General features: G+C 33.3%; 1 protein-coding gene and 1 long non-coding RNA gene across 3 annotated transcripts in view; both read right to left on the bottom strand.

Moving 5' to 3' along the window:
• The window catches only part of LOC127709736 (26S proteasome non-ATPase regulatory subunit 10-like), a 55632-nt gene that overhangs the window by 27618 nt on the left and 3787 nt on the right, over positions 1-24227 (bottom strand). For both annotated transcript variants that reach the window (XR_007985718.1, XM_052215409.1), the window contains exons 2-3: positions 17560-17658; positions 10772-10918 (exon numbers count right to left, since the gene is read on the bottom strand). Coding sequence is in view for 1 of the 2 variants with exons in the window: in XM_052215409.1 (XP_052071369.1) it covers positions 10772-10918; positions 17560-17658 (246 nt within the window). In the remaining variant the exon portion in view is untranslated. The remainder of the gene's footprint in view (positions 1-10771; positions 10919-17559; positions 17659-24227) is intronic.
• Positions 14214-17551, bottom strand: LOC127709773 (uncharacterized). The gene is made up of 2 exons (XR_007985756.1): positions 16865-17551; positions 14214-16062 (listed from the first exon to the last, which is right to left on the bottom strand). It is a non-coding gene; the product is annotated as an uncharacterized LOC127709773 (long non-coding RNA).

The following is a 24227-nucleotide window of genomic DNA, read 5'->3' as shown; positions in this document are numbered from 1 at the left end:
ATAAAATGTATTTTGGAGACTCAATCCACTCAGAATATTTCATTTTTTGTAATATTTCACTTAAATAGCAAGAAATTTTAACACATGAGAGTACTCACAAGGTCAAACCGTCAAAGATGCATGTACAGCTTCCCATATTAGGTGTAATACCACCATTGATTTTCCCCTATTAGGCTTTGTTAAATTTGCGCTTTTCAAAAAATTGTGCAGAATTTATCTTTGTTTCAAATAAAGAAATACTTGGCATGAGTAAAGTTTTATCCTGTCCAGTACTATAGAAAATATTTCACATAACATTTCATTGCATATAAGAAAATAACCATCACTGGAAGTTAACCAATCAAATTTTCCCCTTTTATTAACCTGTGAACAAGCTTTAGTAACCATGTAACCTCAAGTTTCCAAAATATTCTATAGAAACCCCCCAAAAAAAAAAATAATGGTGCTTTTAAATACCCAAGATATATGTTTATGACCCAGAAATGTTTTACTGCAATGAAATGTAGGATTAATTACCTATAACTGTCAAATTCAAGGGAATAATTTTTTTCGACCTATTTTCTTATGCAACCGGATGTGACGTACTATGATTTGGTGGTATTACACCTTTAATGGTAAATTTAACAAGAGGCTCTCAAGAGCCTGAATCGCTCACCTGTAATTTTTTGCTTAAATCTTTCATCAATGATTATTTTTGCTTTTCAATATATATTAATGAATGGCTTAAAACTTCCATTGAAATGTTCTTTGTATCTGTCATATTTTCTTCAAAATCAAAGAAATGCATTTTACCCCTATGTTCCATTTTAGCCATAGTGGCTATGTTTCTTAATGTACAAGAAAATAAAATACAAAATTCATACTAGATACTCTGAAACTCATTCAGCCAAAGTTTGGCTGAAACTGATTCAGCAGTTTCAAAGGAGAATATTTTTTAAAGTAAGCAAATTAAATGAACAAATTGTGAAAAATTGATTTTAAAGGGCAATAACTCCTTATGGGGACAATTGACAATTTTGGTTATACGAACTTATTTGTAGATCTTACTTTGCTGAAAATTTTTGATGTTTACAGTTTATCTTTATCATTAATAATATTCAAGATAACCAAAATCTGCAAAATTTCCTTAAAATTACCAATTAAGTGGCAGCAATCCAACAATGGGTTGTTAGATTCATCTGAAAATTTCAGGGCTGACAGAGCTTGGCCTAATAAACATTTTTACTTCACATCAGATTAGCTCTAAATGCTTTGGTTTTTGAGATATAAGCCAAAAATTGCATTTTACCCCTATGTTCTATTTTTAGCCATGGCGGCCATGTGTTTTTACGAATCAGAAAATAAAACACAAACTTTATTCTAGATACCCTTAGAATCATTCAGCTTAAGTTTGGTTGGAATTGGTTCAGTAGTTTCAGAGAAGAAGATTTTTTAAAGTTAGAAAACATGATAAACAAATTGTGTAAAATTGTCCTTAAAGGGCAATAACTCCTTAAGGGGTCAATTGACAATTTTGATCATATGAACTTATTTGTAGATCTTACCTTGCTGAACATTTTTGCTGTTCACAGTTTATCTTTATCATTAATAATATTCAAGATAACCAAAAACTGCAAAATTTCCTTTAAATTACCAATTTAGTGGCAGCAACCCAACAATGGGTTATCAGATTCAACTGAAAATTTCAGGGCTGATAGAACTTCACCTAATGAACACTTTAATCCCATGTCAGATTTGCTTTAAATGCTTTGGTTTTTGAGATATAAGCCAAAAACTGCATTTTACCCCTATGTTCTATTTTTAGCCATGGCGGCCATGTTATTTGACGAAACAGTAAATAAAACACAAACTATATTTTAGATACCCTAAGCATCATTCAGCTTAAGTTTGGATGGAATTGGTTCAGTAGTTTCAGAGGAGATGATGTTTGAAATAGTTTACACCAGACGGACGAGGACGGACGCCAAGTGATGGCAAAAGCTCACTGTTCCTTCGGAACGGTGAGCTAAAAATATGATGATATGGTTTTAAACCACCATTTTCTACATAAGGAAATGCCTGTACCAAGTCAGGAATATGACAGTTGTTTTCCATATGTTTGATGTGTTTGAGCTTTTAATTTTGCCACTTGATAAGGGACTTTCTGTTTTGAATTTTCCTTGGAGTTCGGTATTTTTGTTATTTTACTTTATTGTCATTTGAGAAACAGAACGAACTCTGTAGATCATTTGGAATCACTCATAATTGACGATTAACTTGAAACTTCCGGTTTCAATCAATCTTAACTACTTAGGCATTCTCCAGAATGGCTGAGTGGTTAAGATTGCGGTTTTCATTCTGTCTCTTAAAATCAAAAGAAGGGTGTTCAATTCCTGAGTAATTTACAGTTTTAAGTGTTTAAAGATTTTCAATTTTAAACCGTTGCGTTTCATATATTGTTCTTTTAACGCTTTAAAAAATACGGTTAGCAATTTCATGAAGTGAAACTGCCAATTAAATTTTGTTGATGCCTTGATTCTAAAATGAATTCAACAGATCTCAAAATGACAGAAACTGTGTGAAATTTTTTTGAATTCTTGCAGTGAGAAAGTTAGACTTACTGACCTGAAGAGGAGGTTGTGCCAGTATTACAGGCTATTACAAAATACACACAGGATTTCTACTGATGTGTTTCAGTCATCATCTAATTATGGGGATGATCTATTTATAAGCAATGCTGAAGTGTTAGAACTTGAAAAAGAATTTTATCTAGAAATATTTTACATCTGCAAGACTAAAATCTCCACTGACCTGATTTTTTTGTGTAACTGAAGATTGTAATAGAATGGACATAATTTTCCTGTTGTGGTATCTTTATGACCAAATTGATGTCTTTTCCATTTTATTGAAGGTTTGCACTGATGTCATCTCTGCCTGTATCAACCCCTTTGAATAAACTTATTTTACTTCAGATACCGAGTATACAATTTACCTATACATGTACAATTTACGTACTTAATAAAAAATGATTGGATTAGAAAATCATTGCTTCGTATTGCAACAAAAATAATGTCAACTTAATTGTATACATGTAAAAGAAAATAAATCTATAAATTTTGTGCGTTCAAAGCGCTGTTCTGGTTTTACCTTCATCAGAAATGCTCAAACCCAAACATTTGAAAGCCTGTGATGTATAAATATATAGAAACCTTAGGAAATATTTGACTTGTCACTCATAAAATCTTGTTTGTTTCTTTTTTTTTTAATTTTCAAATGCCAACATTTTCCTGACAACCTACTTACTAGTTAATGAAGGGCAAATTGTGAATATTTCGACAGTTAAATAAATTACTATCAATCAAGAAGGTCTCTGGTTATTGAAAAAAAAACAGGGATCTACACATAGTGTGTTATCAAAAAAGATTTCAAATATTTGAGATACCCATCTACATTCCTGGCAATCTTAGTATTAATGTACATGTACAAAATGTATGTGCAAATTTTCAGACACTTGACCATGATATTAAGCCATTTAAGAAATGCTTTTAGCAATACAAAATTATACTCTGAGTATACAAGGTATTGATTTGGAGTGGCTTCAGAGAGGACTTTAAAATAAACTTTATATTTCTTCATCTAGTTTTTATCTTCCTTTGCATTTTGTGAGCTGGGAACTTCAATTTAAAGGGAACCAAAATGTAAAATATAGGAAAATAAAATGAAATAATAAAGAAATATTCTAATTGTGTGCAGAAACCATAAAAAACAATGTGCTTATGTCTACAGCAGAAACAATACAAATCAATGTGCTTATGTCTACAGCAGAACACCCTAAGCTTATGTCTATAGCAGAACACCCTAAGCTTATGTCAACAGCAGAACACCCTAAGCTTATGTCTACAGCAGAACACCCTAAGCTTATGTCAACAGCAGAACACCCTAAGCTTATGTCAACAGCAGAACACCCTAAGCTTATGTCTACAGCAGAAACAATACAAATCAATGTGCTTATGTCTACAGCAGAACACCCTTAGCTTATGTCTACAGCAGAACACCCTAAGCTTATGTCAACAGCAGAACACCCTAAGCTTATGTCTACAGCAGAACACCCTAAGCTTATGTCTATAGCAGAACATCCTAAGCTTATGTCTACAGCAGAACACCCTAAGCTTATGTCTACAGCAGAACACCCTAAGCTTATGTCTACAGCAGAACACCCTAAGAAAGACTGAAAATTGCATTCTGAAATTTTTTTAAACCCTCATAATGTTTGTCATTTCTTAGCCGTTTTTCACTGTAGTTAGACGCAGATATACTTTCAATTTTATGTAAATTGTTATTATAAAGTTTAAACACCTTTAAACTGAATTGAATTGTTACAATAAAAACACCTGTATTTCAATGACCCAGTCACCAATTACAATAATGTGACATCAACAATCAATCGTATTACCCAAACGGTTTGCGGTTACACCTTGTACATAAGAGGGCCATATCAAGTGGTTGGTAAGCATGCATGTCTGTTTTTTTTATATTTTTATCCTTTTTTTCTGATCGAATTGCTACCCATAGGATGCAAAATTTATATCAAGCAGAGTATGCTCTCTCCTTTTAATATAACCTCCTTGGTTTTTACATCAAATTCTGCATTTTGACACCAGGAAACAGATACTATAGTCGGGGCTAACTCAACTATCGTTATACAGAAAAAACACAGGAGCTACAGCCGTTTTCAGTAGCACATTTGTACGCATCTGTGTTGATGAATGCAAAACTTTAGTATCTTCCTCGTTTTCAGTGTCATTTATAAGATTGACAGGTGTAGATTGAATCTGTTTATTTGTATTGCTTGTAATGAATGCTAAACCTTCGCTGTTAACATTGCTACTTGCACTACATAGGCTGGAATGATGTCTCTGGTTGCAGTGTCGACACGTTCATTTCGATTGACACTCATTAGCATGATGATTACCTAAACAATTAAAACATAAATTATCACGTTTTACGATAGACATGCAAGCTTTATGATTAATAACATTGGTACAGTGTGCTGGTGCATGTATCTCTTTACAAAAAACACATGGTCTTTCTGTAATATTCCGTGGTTGGCTCTTGTTGTGTGATGTGTTTTCTCGCGGTGATTCTATTCCTGTATGAAATGTACCTGTAGATGCAGTTGCGAACTGACGGTCTAAAGACTCAAGATATGTACTTGTATTTTGTCCTGCCTCCATGATTTGAATTTCATTCAATATGCTCCTTCTCAGATCTTTCAAATTCCAACTGGACCATGTGGACGGTCTGTGTTCTCTGGCTAAGTGTTGTTTGATTTCACTGGGTAACTTTCTCATAATAATCGGTACCAGTAAAGTTCCATATGACATCTCAGGTTGTCCGAGCGAATCTAAACCTCTTACATAGGCTTCACATCGGTCATAAAATAATCTTAAGTTTGACAAGGTGTATCGTGGTTGGGCAATATCTAAAAGTACCTGTAAGTAGGCTTCCGTAATTCGGTGTGTTTGTCCAAACTGTTCCTTTAGTGCATTATAGCCTCCATATAATTTCCGTTTGTAAGCGCAAATCCTGTAATCGTATTCAATGCCTCGCTTTCAAGTTGCAATTTAAGATAATTAAATTTCTCAATGTTTGTCAAAGTAGGATTGAAATGTACAGCAGATTCGTACGAGTCCCAAAACGTTTGCCAATCTAAAATGTTGCCATTAAACTTCGGTAGTGACAACTTGGGTAAACAATGGTTTCTAGTACTAGCTATATTTTGTGGAGCAATATGACCTGTATCAGAGCCATTGTAGCTTGTCTGTTTTTGAGCAGCAGATGAAGCATAGAATGGTGTTGCGTTTTGAAAGTTATCAACATTTGCCGGGCGTAAAGGACGGCTTTCTACATTGAGTACTTGATATGAAGATTGTGTTACATTGGAACTTGGTGTACGGTTTTGACCAATTTGTATGAAATTACGAAAATGTCTAAGTTTAGTGTCTAAATTATTTGAATACTCATCTGTATCTACTATATATATCACTTTCAACGTTGTCTGAATCCATTGCTTCCAATATCTGTTCGTTCAGTTTTTCCAACAATTTCTTCTATGGTAAGATTATCGTATGTTGCAAGTAGTTCATCTCTGTCGAAGTCCGTGTTTTCCTTCGCCTCCTCGAATTTTTCGGAAAAGTCTCGTCACTGCACTTCTATTTCCAGTTCTTATATTCTTTAACTATCCTTTGGTTACGGCACCATAAATGTCGGGGCTAACTCAACTATTGTTATACAGACAAAACACAACCATACAGTTTAACGTTTTATATATCCGAGCTGCTAAGGCTACGTCCCACATTGACTTCAACCCTAGATACAATTGGTAAAACGTGACGTCTTAACTCCCGCGGTATTCTCAACAACTATACCTATATGTATCGCCTTTTGTTGATATCCTAGCACAAAAGATGTTTCTCAATACTTGTAATACTTAAACAAACAAAAATGTTTACTATGAATTTTTAGCCTAATTTTTCACTTACCACAAATTTGACATGGGGAATCAATTTGGGATAGCATAATCATACCTACGGCATATCAAATTTTCTTCAAAATACAAGCACCAAAAGATGTTGCTCAAAATTTATTATAAATTTAGGTAGATAGGGTGTCTTCCACCATCTTGGATTGTAAAATATAAGAAAACAATCCGTCTAGATTTTTAAGTAAATGTGAAAATTTCAAAAGAAGTAGGTAATTCATTTGTAAGACTATTCATTGAAAAATGAAGAAAATTATGTGTTTTATCATATTTTTTTCCACTGCTTTTTATAGATACAAAATATTTTTTGTTTGATTCAATTTTTTCAACTTGGACGTGTGCCCAATTTTTATTTTTATTTTCTGAAAGCACATTATAAGAGCTATCTTCTCATATTTTATCTGAAAAATTCTATTGTTTAGTTTTCTTTTTATCACACAAAATTAGGTTTTTCATGCATGTTCTATACAAAATCTGACAATTTTGCACAACCTGTAGCTGTGACCCATACTTTTTATCAATTTTTTTTAATCAAAGAGCTGAAAGCTCTGAGGAATAATGACGCCACTGTCTCTAATATTGTGATATTTCTTATGCAAGTCTTGATTTTCACATACCGTAATAAGTTTAACATTGCAACATGTCTCGTAAGCATATAATTGATATTCGTATATGTGTCTGTTTTTTCAGTACAAATGAATAGGTCAAGACTACCTGAATGATCTACAGTATCCAATTACTACTGGCTGTTTTTTTGTATAAATAAATAGGTCAAGACTACCGAAATGATCTACAATATCCTATGACTACTGGCTGTTCTTTTGTACTAATAAAAAGTTCAAGACTATTTGAATGATCTACAATATCCAATGACTACTGGCTGTTCTTTTGTACATATAAATAAAGACTACCTGAATGATCTAAAGTATTCTAAGTAATGTTAATTTTTTCTTGCAATTACATTTTTCTAAATCAAGAATATAGACTAATAGTATCCTTTTCAAACCAAACGATTATGAAGAGCCTGTTGTTAGCAAGCTCTTATACCCCACATACTCATTAAATAAGTTACTAGTGACCTAGTTATTTCTGTTACTTGAAGCAAATTATATTTCTGTATATATAGACAATAGTATAATATTGTTTTACTAGTTTTATTTCACCTTGAAGATTAGACAAATAGGGATACTCCTTCGATTTTTTATTTCATGTCAGTCAGGTCGCTTTATATGAAACTTGAAACCACTTCTCTGCCATATTGTTATTTTATAACAACTCTGCCCTTGACCATGTTGACCCATGTAATTGATATTCATTCTTTAACCATATATCATAGTCAGTTAGTTTTTGATTTTGCACTCCCACACCACCTTTCATGTCTTTCAGGTCAAATGTCTGTCTCCATTTAAGTTAATGACATTGAACAATCATGGTATTAAACACAATTTCAATAGTGATAATGCTGTTCTCGTGGGTCACCATATATTCAACTTGGGTAGCATTCCAGTTATTGAAATTTGTGTCAGATTAGAACAATGATCTAGATCTTTAGGAATGGATCTTATAATTTAATATGGAGCCATAGTATGGGACCCCTACACGGTAACAAAAAAAAACAAGCTTGAAAGGATACGATGTCAAGCGGCAAAATCTATCACCAGAGATTACAAGTCAAAAGAGGATGGACGGGATACATCTCTAAAATGCTTGCTGAACTGGAACTACAGCAAGATCTCCAGACAAGACGAACAAAGCGTTGAAGCCAGAAATTAATATTTATGTAAAAAGTAGTTGAGGGGCTAATTCCCGCTATTGAACCATACTGTCATTCTAAAATATCATTGCGTAAGTATTTCTGTATTGGCCTTGTTATTGGTCCATGTCTTGGGTGTATTGGTCTGAGGCGAAGCGGAAGGCCAATACTGCTGGCCGAGGACCAATAATAAGGCCAATACAGAAATACATGTAATAGTATCTTTATTAATTAACTACAGTGTTACAATATTTTTTTTATTTCATTTCACAAGAGATAAACATTTTTACCTTGAAGTGGAACTATCCAAATCTCAGTTTCCTTTTATAAGATGCAATATCTAATGATTCGGTGCCGTTTGACTGCTGGCCGAGAACCAATAATAAGGCCAATACAGAAATACACGTAATAGTATCTTTATTAATTAACTACAGTGTTACAATATTTTTTTAATTTCATTTCACAAGAGATAAACATTTTTACCTTGAAGTGGAACTATCCAAATCTCAGTTTCTTTTTATAAGATGCAATATCTAATGATTCAGTGCCGTTTGAAGTATCTTCAGTCTTTTCTCATCTGATGAATTTTTCTACCCTTTCCAGTCACTATAAAGTGTTACAACTTTAATTTAGACACAACACATAAATAGTAATTGGAAAGGTACTGCCATTGCATGTGTAATGCAAATATATTTAAAAAAAAATAATGTAAGAGTTGAAATTGATACAACTATCCATAAGCCAATTGACCAAAGAACGAAGATTTGCACAATTACAGAATGCATATGCCTGGTTAGGGTTTAAAAATAAACGACCGTTTAAATACAAAACATGAGAAGCGACAGTAAACAGTAAAAATCGAGTTGTACCATCGACATGATGAAATTATGAGGTCGTCAAGAAATGAACTTTGTGATAATTTACTCGTTCCCCAAACCTGAAATAATCCCATCGTCTACTTTCAAAATGCTTTTTAAATGAATGGGACCGTCTTTAACCTAAAATATATGCCATACTGAACGTTTCAGCTTGTTTATGGTGAGTAAACCTGCGTCTTACAAACAACTGTTTACTTTCAGTTTGAGTTTATCGTGACTTACGATCTAAAAAGTAGAGACATTCCGAAATCCTGTTTTGTAAACAAAGATTCATACGCACCGCGTGGGTATAACCGTATTACTAATTTCCGATTTTTAAAATCTTCGTAAATCTGGATAAAGACCAGTTTCTATCCAATGGATATCAAAATGATTCCGATTTTCACTTTTTTTAATGATTGTTAAGTTGAAATGGCATGAAAGGCTGACATTATTTAGGAGAACTATTTTGTCTAGCGATTGCTGATCATTGGAGGCAAGGATTTGTATAGAAAGTCCAACACCATAACAAAACTTACGGATCTATTTATCATGTATACATACCGATTGTTTACGATTGTAAGACATGTGCATAAAAGTGAAAGCTCGAATAAATATGAAAAATATAACAAAGGGATAGCTCCAAATACCATTTAATAACAAAAAACATATGGACAGGTCAAGATATCTTTTGGATAAATAAAAAAAAGTATGTAAACTGGTTCCTGTCCGACTACAACACTTTGTTCGAGTGTAGCGTAATACAAGCAGATTCCAGTTAGTATGTAAAATAGTAAATATGAAACTGAGTGTGGTAGGCGGAGGCAATAATCGACTTCCGTAAGTTCTGGTCAATGGTATCGGAAACATGCCGCTGATAGCGTCATTTTCCAAAAAGCATGATGCTGATAGCGTCATTTTCCAAAAAGCATGATATAAACTACATTTGGTAAAATTATTAAATTTTTTGTTTATCTATTTTAATCTAAGAACCCCCCCCAATCTACCTTCACACTAAAAACAAGGTTTTTACTACAATTTCCCATTTCCTATAAATTTGTCATGAAGAACAAATTAGGAATAGCATAGTTTATCTATTAATATCTTTTGCTTTAAATTGTAGCACAAAAAGATGTTTTTCAAAACATAATTATTTAACAACAAAAAAACAGTTTTTTCCACAATTTTTTTTTTATTACCGGTAAACACTTAGTTAACATGGAATCGATTTGGGATAGCATATTATACTTTACTTAAATTACTGTGCATTTCCATAAGGCTTTGCCAGTGTACAATACCTATTGCTGACATTTTACAGTATCAATATGGAGAAAACCTGATAATTATATATCATATTACAGTACTTATACAATTTGCATGGAACTAAACACATTATATATCGGTACAATTGAACACGTGGATGGATAATATAAATGACTCTAAATGAAATAACTTGCTTTTTTTTAAGCAGTAAAAAAGCAGGATATATAGAAAATTGCATAGCACCTCTTACTTCAATTCCGAGTCTAGGGCAAAAGCCCACCAGACAAAAGCCCCAAACAAAAACCCCCTGGACTGTAAACAGCCCATTCATAATTGTAATATATATGTTAAAGAGTCCAGCTTTGTTATATCTCTTACCTCATATCTATTTTTAGAAGCAGCATAATGTAAAGAACATTGTCCTGTCTGATTGACAGCATTAACTTGTGCACCATTTCTTATCAACATTAATATAATCTGATATCTTCCTGCTGATGCTGCTATCATTAATGGTGTCCATCCAGTCTGCAATAAGATGACATGAATTTTTCCAAAGAATAACAAATTAGAAAAGACTTTTAAATGTTTTAACAGACATCTTTATATACACTTTATAAACTTTGCTTTCAACATTATCTATTGTATATTTTGTATCAAATGTCAATATGCCTTTTATATCAGTCAGTCAGGGGTTAAACTTATACAAATGTTCTTGGGGTAAAAATTGCAGTATTTCAGACTTTATCACTACTTTAGAGAGTACAAACATTTAGTGCATTGAGGTGAACATTCTTTTCATCCTTTGTATGTACATTTCAAGACATATATCAATCAAATATATACTGGGTACTCAAATATTCAAGTTATTAATTTTGTGTACTAGTATGTGTATAATGATACTTGTCAAGAAAATTGCATAATAAGTTGTGCATGAATCAATCAAGCTAAAAGTAACAATGATGTAAATGAGAAAAGGTATTATTAAAAATTGGAGTATGATGATCTTCTTTTGTCCATAACTAAAGTTAATCAACTACGGTACAGACTTCATACCTGCCTAATTTAGGGATTCAGGCCTGCACACCATGATTTAAATCCTTTGACCAGATTACATGATCGTGATCTTGAAAATAGCCAAAAAAAACGATTTTATGAAAATTTACATGAAAAAGTGTTGAATCCTAATATGGACAAGTACTCTCAGATCTGTACTCAGTGTCATTTTGTTGTGGGGATGTATAAGTACCCGCCCATGTCCACTCTGTGTTTTTGTTAGATGTATTTCTATTTGTATCCATCTGATGAGTTAAGCCTTTTTCAACTGATTTTCATAGTTTGTTCTTATGTTGTACTGTTACAAACTGTCCCAGGTTAGGGGGAGGGTTGGTGCCTTCAAACGAGTTTAACCCCACCACATTCTGTATGTGCAAGTCCCAAGTCAGGAGCCTGTAATTCAGTTGTTGTCGTCTGTTGCTGTGTAACATCGTTGTTTTTTGTTCATTATTTTGTACATAAATTAGGCTGTTAGTTTTCTCGTTTGAATTGTTTTACATTTGTCATTTCGGGGCCTTTTATAGCGAACTATTAGGTGTAGGCTTTGCTCATTGTTGAAGGCCGTACGGTGACCTGTAGTTGTTAATTTCTGTGTCATTTGGTCTCTTGTGGAGAGTTGTCTCATTTGCAATCATACCACATCTTCTTATTTTTATAATTCGAAAAAATTGCCTTTCAATGTTTAATACAATGCAAAGTTTAATGTGTAGTTCCCAAGATGCAATCTTTACCCTTCAGTCCTTATGAGAACTTTGAAATATTTACTGGTACAGGTAAATTATTTTGGAGGTAGAGTTATATCTCTTAGACATTCAGATATATTTTACTTATATAAGTAAAACAGAAATATTTTCTTCTTTTCTTGAATTTTTCTAGACTACATTGGTGTAATGGAGTGTTTAACCCTTTCATCCCCAATTATGTCTTGAGGTGTCACATGGAACTTGACTCGCCAAAACGATGCCTTAAGGTATCGCCTACTATAGGTCCTACAATGCCTCAAGGCATAATTTTTTTCTGTATTTTTTAAAGCAATTCAGCACATAATGACAGGGCATATAAACGAGGGTTGTTACTGACAGGAGACTTCGGTTATTCCCGTTTGATAAAACTGGAATATATAACCTCCGATCACTTGAGTCTCTAGAACCAAGAGTCTGTTTAGGGCATTTCAAGACCTTGATCCAAAAGGTAGTGGTTTAATTAGACCAGACAACATTCCATCAGCCTTGAGTACTTCATGTGAAATGTTATGCTACAGATTCAACAAAAACAGGTAATAGCATTACAGCCATTGCTACTCAACTAGATTTATGGATCATGTCAGCTATCATCTTCACTTGATATCCAAAATTGTTCTCTGTATGTTACTTTTACATACAAATCTACTCAGAGACTACTTTGCTATTTCCTGCCAATTTTCATCAAAGTTGGTAGTAATATTTCTATGATAATTTTATACAAATATATTTCCATATTGCATTAGCAATCTCGTCATAGATATCATTAAATTTTCCGCTGGACGTTCTTCAGCCATCCGTGACTCTCCTCCTCCTCATCAGCACTAGCATAATCAAATTGTAATACCTTGATATTGATATCATATGATAAAAAGCAAATAAACACAACAAAACCTTTCAAGATATTTCTTTAGAAAAATATTAAACATCCCCAGTTTTTTTTCTATTCCAAAAAAAACTTTTGACACTCATTAATTTTAACCACCCTCTTTCCCCTGCTTTATAACAAATTATGCTTACTGATTGCGTCATATGTGTGCATATGTATGAAAACAGTATCTTCCATAGATTTGATTTCCAATAGTTAAAACTATGAAATATAATATCTTTTTGGTGTAACCATGGCAACAATCTACCGGGTACATTTATTTGATACAAATATTGCGAAAAGGGGGTTGGAATTGTCACAAAAGTAGAATTTCAATCCATTTTAGTGATACCTTTTCTGAAACCATTGACATTTATCTATCAAGAAGTCAAATAAAAATCATATGCATTTAACCTTTCTTCCATAAAATTGAAACTGAAAAGTTCTAGCATAAAATATTTGTTGGAAAACACTACAATAGTTTCTGGATCTATGACCAGTATGAATGGGAAAATACGGACTGTCAAACAGAAAAAAGCCTATAAAACATGCAAAAAACATGATGTTCATATAAACCCATTTTGAAGGCTTTATTATTCTTCAGCTATCTAAAAATGAATTTTATTGCACAATAACTTTCATATTTGAAAAAATTCACCAGAGCCAAAATGCAAAACCAAACTCCAAACTGTGAATTGCTACCTAACCATTTCACATATTGGATTCTAAACTAGAAAACCCGGAAAATAAATTCTGAAAGACTAAACAACTAGCATTTTACTATACCAGATTTCTCATTGAAGTGATTACTTGTATTTATTAACATTTTCTTATTATTATGTTTGTGAAGAGGATTTCATCTCCAAACAAGCAGAGCAAGAGTTTACCCTTTCCTTGAACTACTGCAGTTGCACAGTAAACATGGTATAACACTTTCACCAGAAACCTTCAGTTTTCCTACAGCTGTCAAAACTATACTACCAAGGTTAGTAACATATACATGATTACTTCTAGCTAATAACCTGGACCTGGAATCAGAGCTATGCATTAGATATATTAAAAAAATGATTGAACAAATATTTAATTGTTTTTGTTTCTGTTGTTGTTTTTTTTTGTTGTTGGTTTGTTTTGAGTTGTTTTTTTTCTTTTTTTGGGGAGGGGGGGGGGGGGGCATGGCATGTTGCATGGTACTGAAAATAAGAAATGTGAAATATAACATCAATATTGATAGAACTTTTCTTTTTAAAAAAATCACCTATTTGTTAAACCTGAGGTCAAAGTTGACAGGGACATAGCGACAAATGAAAGCTTGTGTCAGTGAGCAATCAATATCAGCAAGAGGTATACAACCTATTGGCCAATTTTATTGCTAAGATGAATCAACAATACTTCCACATGTTTGCAAAGGACTTAAATTCAACAACATCTTGAAGGCATTAAAATTTCAGATTTACTGTCGGCAAAATCTGTTGTATTACAATCATTTATACACCGAGTATAGTGATATAATTTGTATATTAATACCTGATATATGGACCTTATCATAATAAACTATTGACACAGAGATATGAAAGACAATCTGATGGACAGCAACATTGCTAATTAATTCAAAGTCTCTGGACCAACTTGTGGATTGGGCCTAAAAATGGTTGACAAACTGAGATGAACAGACAGCAATGTAACTTTATAGAAAATATTGTCTATTGTAAGTAGTTCCTATCAAATTAACTTAATCAGAAAACTTAACATTGAAAATTGTTAATTGATTGAAAGTCACTGGACCATGACCTAGGGGGCAGGGCCTTGAAATAGTCGTCAAACTAATATGTACTGATCATAGTAATGCAACTTTATAGAAAATATCATTGATCTATCGCAAGTAGTTCATATCAAACTAACTTAAGCAGAAAACTTATCATTGAAAATTGCTAATTAATTGAAAGTCACTGAACCATGTCCTAAGAGGCAGGGCCTCAAAATAGTCGTCAAACTGATATGTACTGATAGTAATGCAACTTCATACAAAATATCATTGATCTATCACAAGTAGTTCCTATCAAACTAACTTAAGCAGAAAACTTAACATTGAAAATGGCTAATTAATTCAAAGTCACTGGACCATGGCCTAGGGGGCAGGGCCTCAAAATTGTCATCAAACTGATATGTACTGATAGTAATGCAACTTCATACAAAATATCATTGATCTATCACAAGCAGTTCCTATCAAACTAACTTCATCAGAAAACTTAACAATTGTTGACGCCGTCGCTGTCAAAGGAATCCCTATATCTCGCTTTCCACAACTTTCGTCGCAGGCGAGACAAAAACCAACATACCATGAAACTGAGTTCAATCTGTATTACCATCATTATGTCTTGCATTTTGCGTCATTCATCAGGCGAGATCAACATGACTAAATTAAACAACTAACTACAAATTTGTACATTTTTATTATTATTATGTTTTTTTCTGTATTAGTTTAAAAACTGTTAAACAGTATATATGACTTGATAGCCATTTATACTGTTTTCCACATACCGGTATACATGTAATTAAGCGACCTTCATGAACAACTTTCTTGTGCTCTCTAAGAGAGTTTGAAGAGTTATACTCACAACCACAGAGGTTACATAAGTTTTGTAGATCAGCTTTCAGTGAATTCATGTATGTAAATAGCATAGGCAACACTTTTCTGTTTTGATGCAATTCAACCAGTTGAAGCCATCACCACACATGCTACTTTTGTATTCAAAAATATATGTGTTTGTCCTTGATATGGATTGATAATCCAGCTCTTAATGTGAACATTTTGCCACAAACAGAACACTATTAGTTGTTGTATGTGTAACACTGTCCTGAGTTGGTTTTTGATGCACCCTTTCTTTTTTACAGCGTCTCAGATTGGCTTTCTTTTAGTGGCATACACACAAATAGTACATCTGTTATGCTGAACGACCTCATTTTTAGAGTCATCTGCCCCGACTGTTTCCTCCTCCACAAAATATATTCTGAAATTTTGAAAGTACATGTATTACATTCATCTCAAATAATGTAAATGACAAACTTTTTTTTTTAAATGATCTAATCCAATATATAACATGGGTTTTCATCCAATTATTTAAACTGATGGTCCTACATCCTGTTGATAATTGTATTATGGAAAGGTCATACATTTGATAGATTGCTATAGATGTGTTTACATTCAATCCTTTGCAGTTTAGTGACTGATAGTTTGTCTTGGAAAAATAGGGTTTATTCTTAATTGGAAATTTTACTTTGAACTAGCTTCCAGTATCTGCAATTACTGTTAGATCGGTACTTCATATCTTTTTGTTATTTGTTTTTAAGCTTTTTTAGAGCATCAAGCCAAGAGCCAGACCCATTACCCATTGGTTGTCTTTCATTGCTTCTGCCATTTTTTGATTATTTCCTTTCTTGTTTGTACGGTAGTTTAAATTAAGACCTCTTTTTGTTGATATTTTTTAATTAGCTCGCATTTTGTCATACAATGTCAAGAATTTAGCCCGATTTCATACATGTAGACATGCTAACTGACACTTATGTTTTATTATGTTTCTTATATAACAATGGTTTGACATTAAATAAACACGATCTATACATGCATGTATCTACTTCACCCAACAGGGTCAACATATATGATAAACGCATAGACGTTTTACAAGTATCACTCCAAACATAAGCTTGCAAGGGGGCCCCCTTTTTCAAATGCTTGGATTGAACCTGAAACTAGCAGTTAGTAATGAGTAATATATGGAAGCAAAATATCATAAGAATAATTATCTGACTTACCTTAAAAATGTAATGTTTTTTCGGTCTGAAATCAATGTTACACTGTGTGTTTGATTCGAACGCATCAACATCCTGATTCATGTGTATCATGGTTATACGAGGCTGTGTTATTCTGCTAAGCATACCTCCACTGGAATATATTAAAGCACCAGAAAAACGGTAGTAGATGGCTGACAGATCTGAAAAGGGCTCAGACATTTCAACTCATCAATGCCAAACTACTGGCAAAAGAAGAAGTCACCCTGTTCAGTACTACCAGAGAATCCTGTGAGGAAAATTTTTTCATTCAACCTATTGAAAAATTAAAAGTATTGGCAAACAGGAAGTAGGAGTCTGACTGTTCCAAAAAATACTCACATGTTACAACACATCACAGTTAAGCTGCTGACCAAATACGAAGTAATTCTGTTAACTTGTACCTGTGAAATGTTTGACTGAATTGTTTTATTTGACAAACAGAAGGACCTATAAACAAGTTCAATGCAATATACATTATTTCTTTACTCCCATGACTCCTAGCATGCCTAGATTGGGGTATTATATGCCATAACTGCATGAATTGTAATTAGAATATTGTACTATACATTTCTTGATTTGAACAACATTAAATTTGTTACTTCAATTAGCATACCATGTTAAAATAGTTTAAATTTACTTATTCATTAAAATAATTTTCTTCCAATAACTTCTCTTACTTCGTCCCTGGCATCTACTGGCACACCTTGTTTGATAAGAAATTCTACAATCTCTGTATGACCACCTGAAACTGCCCAGTGAAGAGGCATTCTGTTTGTCTGAAAAGAAAATGCAATTATAGTGCATATTATCTATTATGTACATAGGATTCAGTATCATACATTTAAATATTGTTCTAAGAGGGGCGTAAAGGGGGGTATCTGCACAGAAGAACGCGAAATAATATTGCCATTTCACGATGAACGAACAATTAAAAATTTCTTGCACATTGATCTTTTTACCGATTTCACGAAACACGGTGAATAACGAACCCTTTTCACGGCTGCACGTGAAATAAAAATGGCAAAACAGGTTGCAGGAAAATAACCCTTTACCACCCTCTTCTAAGTGTTCCAAAATTCTTAGTCATATTATAAATTTCTTAAAATAAATTCTTTTTATAAGATGAATTCATTTTACAGTTAAGGAAATTATTCATCTGCATATATCATAAGAGATTTATCAAATTTTAATCATACAAACAAAATGACAGATTTTTTGGCAGCATGAACCCAGGCAATTAAAAATACTGCTTTGACATCTTTCAGAAATTTTACTGATAAATGACAAAGTTCCCAAGACATACAAGTCTATGTTGTCTAAAATCCCATTAAACAAGTGAATCTGTGAGCTACTGCTCACTAATGATACCCCCGCCCGCTAAAAGTATATGGTAAACAGGAAGTTGTTGAGTGATGAATCTGAAAACGCATCACACGGTATAGCTGACTAATATAAACCCTGAAACCAAATTTCAGAAATCCTTGAAATGTAGTTCCTGAGAAAGATGCAACGAAAAATATTCATGGGACGGACGGACAAACGGACTGACCGACTGACAGACTGACGGATGGACAGACAGAGGTAAAACAGTATACCCCCACTTTTTTAAAGCGGGGGTATAAAAATTACCTTGATGTGAAGAATGAAATAAACTATTGTTGACAATTTTTATTTTTTGATGAGTCTATGAAACCAAAAAAAGAAAATATTGTTCGCTTTATAATTGAAAAATTCTGAAAATTGAAAAGAGAATTTGAATTCAAATGTCGTTTTTTGTTTTTGTTTTATGATATCAAAAACAAAAACACTTTGGTTTTAAGATATCAAAAAGAAAACACTTTTGTTTTTATTCTTTTTTCATGTTTGATATCTAAAAACAAAAAACAAAAGGACATCAATATACACGGGTTGTTCTGGCCCCAAACCAATCCGGCCGAGTTTGTTTTAGGCCTAGTTATTCAGCAGTGGGTAAAATTAGTAGCATGTGAACCTGGCTCACTGACAAGAAATAGAGGTTGGGCCAGAATACCAAGGTAGTATAATTACAAGTTTGTAAAGGTACAAATAAGAATTGTGAAAATAAGGTAGGTATTTGTAAAGGTACCAGCTTGTGAAAATAAGATACTGTATCAGGTCTTTCCAGCCCCAAGTCTAAAGACAATCCAGCCAAAGTTTTTCTTGCCTCATAACCATGATAACAAATTAATGAATAAAATAATAACTTCATGTATATTAAAAAGATAATAAAAGTCGGAGAGTTTTGTTAAGTATTTGATTCAGGGTAAGTGGAAATTTCCACATGACAGAGTTGATGATTGGAGGAATATTTTAAGTAAACAGTATTCATGATGAATCAAACAACATTTCTCAATTTGAGTAGTTTTTATAACTTTTTCTAAAAAGAAAATATGTGTGCATCAGCTTGGGGATCACCTTAATTGTGTGTATATATGACAGCAATTTTTTAAAATGACTGAATTTTCAGGCAATCTATAAAATACCTAACTTTGATAGCATTATATAAAATGACTAAAAATACCTACCGGTAGTCAGTTTGTAAAATGATTGAAATTTTGAAACAAAATTGCCTGTTCAGTTTCAGATAATTTGTAAATTAACAGAAAATTAGCATTGAGATGCATTTTGACCAAATTCCTGCTGTTGTCTGTTCTGTGGTCGGGTTGTTGTCTCTTTGACACATCCCCCATTTCCATTCTCAATTTTACAATATTAAAGAAAATAACAAATGGTTCGGTAAAATTAAGTTTATTCTTAAAACAAGAGTGCACACGCTGAAATGTCTCGCCTGCTTTACTGATCATTGATTTTATGTTGATAGTCCTAAATATAAAGCTTTACTACAAGTATCACATAAACTTAACATGATCCAAGAAAATGAGGTCAAGGTCAGATTAACCAAAACGGAAATACCTATTGCTTATAGTTTCTAAGAAACAAACTTAACCAGGAAAACTTAACATTGACCACTGAACCATGAAAATGAGGTCAAGGTCAGATGAAACATGCCAGACAGATATGTACACCTTACAATAAATCTATGCATTAAATATAGTTGACCTATTGCTTATAGTATCTAAGAAACAAACTTAAATATGAAAATTTAACATTGACCAATGAACTATGAAAATGAGGTCAAGGTCAGATGATACCTGACAGACAGACATATACACCTTACAATCATTCCATACACCAAATATTGCTTATAGTTTAAGAAAAACAGACCAAAACACAAAAACTTAACACTGAGCAATGAACCGTCAAAATAAGGTCATAGTTAAATAAAACCTGCCAGACTGTACATATTTCCATACATCAAATATAGTTGACCTATTGCATATTGCATATAGTATAAGAAAAAAAGACCAAAACACAATAAAATGCTCCACTGGGCGCAACTTGATACGACCGCAGAGGTTGAACCCTAAACAGTTGGGGCAAGTATGGACACAACATTCAAGCTTGATACAGCACTGAATTTGGATTGTGATTAAATATTTGACACAGCATAGGTTTCTCACACAGAATGAATGTGGTCTAAGAACTTAAAATTTTTTAATTTACCTATTTAAACCATATCATTATTATTTGCTTTTATATATAAATCAGAAATAACCAATTTAAAATGGAAAATTTTAAAGCAAAAAAAGGGGGAAAAAAATCCCCCCCCAAATTTTTTGAACCCCCTTAAGATTCATCACCCCCAAACTCAATCCCAGCCTTCCCTTTGTGGTATGGTACCTTGCAGTACAATTTCAGAGAGATCCATACACTTGAACACAAGTTATTGTCTGGAAACTAGAAAAATGCTTGTTTTTTGGCCCCTTTTTGGCCTCAAATTCCTAAACGTTTAGGGCAATTACCCCCAAACTCAAACCCAGCTTTCCCTTTGTGATATGGAACCTTGTAGTACAATTTCATAAAGATCCATACACTTACACACAAGTTATTGTCATGAAACTAGAAAAATGCTTGTTTTTTGCCCCTTTTTGGCCCCCAATTCCTAAAATTTTGAGATAATTACCCCCAAAATCAATCCCAGCCTTCCCTTTGTGGTATGGTACCTTGCAGTACCATTTCAGAGAGATCCATACACTTGAACACAAGTTATTCTCTGGAAACTAGAAAAATGCTTATTTTTGGCCCTTTTATGGCCCCTTATTCCTAAACATTTTGGGCAATTACCCCCCAAACTCAATTCCAGCTTTCCCTCTGTGATATGGAACCTTGTAGTACAATTTCATAAATCCATACACTTACACACAAGTAATTGTCCGGAAACTAGAAAAATGCTTGTTTTTTGCCCCTTTTTTGCCCCTAATTCCTAAAATTTTGAGGCAATTACCCCCAAAATCAATCCCAGCCTTCCACTTGTGGTATGGTACCTTGCAGTACAATTTCAGAGAGATCCATACACTAACACACAAGTTATTGTCATGAAACTAGAAAAATGCTTGTTTTTTGCCCCTTTTTTTGCCCCTAATTCCTAAAATGTTGAGGCAATTACCCCTAAAATCAATCCCAGCATTCCCTTTCTAATATGGAACCTTCTGGTACAATGTCAGAGAGATCCATACACTAACACACAAGTTATGTCTGGAAGTTACAAAAATGCTTATTTTTGGACCCTTTTTGGCCCCTAATTCCTTAACTGTTGGTACCATAACCCCCAAAATCAATCCCAACCTTTCTTTTGTGGTATTGAACCTTTTGGTAAAATTTCATAGAGATCCATTCACTTTATCTAAAGTTAGAGTGCGAAAACCAATGTGTCTTCGGACGACGACGATGACGACGACGCCATCGTCATACCAATATACGACCGCAAAAAAGCGGTCGTATAAAAACTTAACTTTAACCACTGAACCATGAAAATGAGGTCAAGGTCAGATGACACCTGTCAATTGGACATGTACACCTTACAATCATTCCATACACCAAATATAGTTGACCTATTGCTTATAGTTTAAGAAAAATAGACCAAAACACAAAAACTTAACACTGAGCAATGAACTGTGAAAATTAGGTCAAGGTCAAATAAAATCTGCCAGACTGACATGTTCATCGTAAAATATTTCCACACACCAAATATAGTTGACCTATTGCATATAGTATTAGAAAAAAAGACCAAAACACAAAAACTTAACATTAACCACTGAACCATGAAAATGAGGTCAAGGTCAGATGACACCTGCCAGTTGGACATGTACACCTTACAATCATTCCATACACCAAATATAGACCTATTGTTTATAGTATCTGATATATGGACTTGACCACGAAAACTTAACCTTGTTCACTGATCCATGAATTGAGGTCAAGGTCAGATGAAAACTGTCTGACAGGCATGAGGACCTTGCAAAGTACGCACATACTAAATATAGTTATCCTATTACTCATAATAAGAGAGAAATTAACATAACAAAAAATCTTTACTTTTTTTTTCAAGTAGTCACTGAACCATGAAAATGAGGTCAAGGACAATGAACATATATATGACAGACGGAAACTTCATAACATAAGGCATCTATATACAAAGTTTGAAGCATCCAGGTCTTCCACCTTCTAAAATATAAAGCTTTTAAGTAGTAAGTTAACGCCGCCTCAGCCGGAACACTATCCCTATGTCGAGCTTTCTGCGACAGAAGTCGCAGGCTCGACAAAAAACAGCTGGGAAAGTTTTGTTTTCTTTTTAGTGAAAATACGTTAAGTGTACTCACTCTGCTGTACCCCAATTTTTTTACATTTTTACCTATTATATCTATTTGCTTTGCTCACACATTATTATCAATATAATGATATTCTATATGACTGTCATACAAGTGAGAGGTTTAGCTAGCTATAAAACCAGGCTTAATCACCCATATCCTACATAAGGGAATGTCTGTACCAAGTCAAGAATATAACAGTTGTTTTCCATTCATTTGATGTGTTTGAGCTTTTGATTTTTCCATTGATAAAGGACTTTCCGTTTTGAATTTTCCTTGGAGTTCGGTATTTTTGTTATTTTACTTTTTTTTCAGATAGTAATTTCATGATAGTTTTGTCATGATCACAGAAGGACAAATTGTTTTTCTATAATAATAGAACAAAGTTTGCAAACAAATTTTTAGAAAATCTAGATTCAAAACAGAAGAGTGTAATATGAAGCAGAGAAAAAAAGGCATGTTTTTGTATTGACTGATTGTTGTTTGTTTGCATTCAGTAGCAAATATTTCATGCATATCTAAGAAGAGAGAACAAACTGAAAATAAATCAAAGAGGTAAGGACAGGAATTTTTACTGCTGCTTGAAATGAAGGTATGTTGGATAGGGACAGAAATGGTTCCTCAAATTTATACATCCTGCACAGCCAAACAGATTTCCATACATGCAGGGCGGGTTTTGCCATACAAGTTAAGGCCATGTTTGGTTGTGATGCACAGATATGAATATCTCCATTAGCATGATTAGTTAACTAATCTCAACTAGATGTGTCGTACAACACGAATGGCCCGTTTGCAAAAAAAAAGCCTTTTATAGCCGACTATATGGTATGGGGTTTTCTCATTGTTGAAAGCCGTACGGATGCCTATAGTTGCTTACATCCACTTCATTTGAACTTGGGTGCAGAGTAGTCTCATTGGCAATTATACCACATCTTCTTATTTTTATATTTGAGCCATTTTTTAATGTGAAATTTTAAGAATGAAAGTCTGTATAACTGTTATTTTCACCAAATTTTCAAAGTCCAAAGCCTGTAATTTCAGCAAAAATCAATGTAGCAGAACCAAACATAAACTTGATCTGAAACTCATCATAGTAGACTCACATTCTAAAAATCATCTCAATATGTGAAGGCTTTCAGAAAAAAAGTCCATATAACTGTTATTTTCACAATATTTTAAAGTCCAAAGCCCATTATTTCAGCAAAAATCAATGGAGCAGAACCAAACATAAATTCGATCTGTAACTGATCATAGTAGACTCACATACTATAAATCAGCTCAATTTGTGAAGGTGTTTAGAAAAAAGTCCATATAACTATTATTTTCACAAAATTTTCCAAGTCCAAAGCCGGTCATTTCAGCAAAAATCAAAGGAGCAGAAATAAACGTAAACTTGATCTATAACTCATCATAGTAGACTCACATACTATAAATCAGCTCAATTTGTGAAGGTGTTTTGAAAAAAGTCTGTATATATACTGCTATTTTCATGAAATTTACAAAGTCCAAAGCATGTTAATCCGACAAAAATCAGCGGAGTGGGACCAAACGTAAGGTTAATCTGTAACTCATCTTAGTTGACTCACATTGTAGGCGTTTAGAAAACTAGAGGCTCAAAA

The sequence above is a fragment of the Mytilus californianus genome, unplaced genomic scaffold (genome assembly GCF_021869535.1).
Source record: "Mytilus californianus isolate M0D057914Y unplaced genomic scaffold, xbMytCali1.0.p SCAF_7, whole genome shotgun sequence".
Classification (NCBI taxonomy): domain Eukaryota; kingdom Metazoa; phylum Mollusca; class Bivalvia; order Mytilida; family Mytilidae; genus Mytilus; species Mytilus californianus.
Note: the sequence above shows the minus strand (reverse complement) of the source record. Positions and strands in the feature narration are given on the sequence as shown.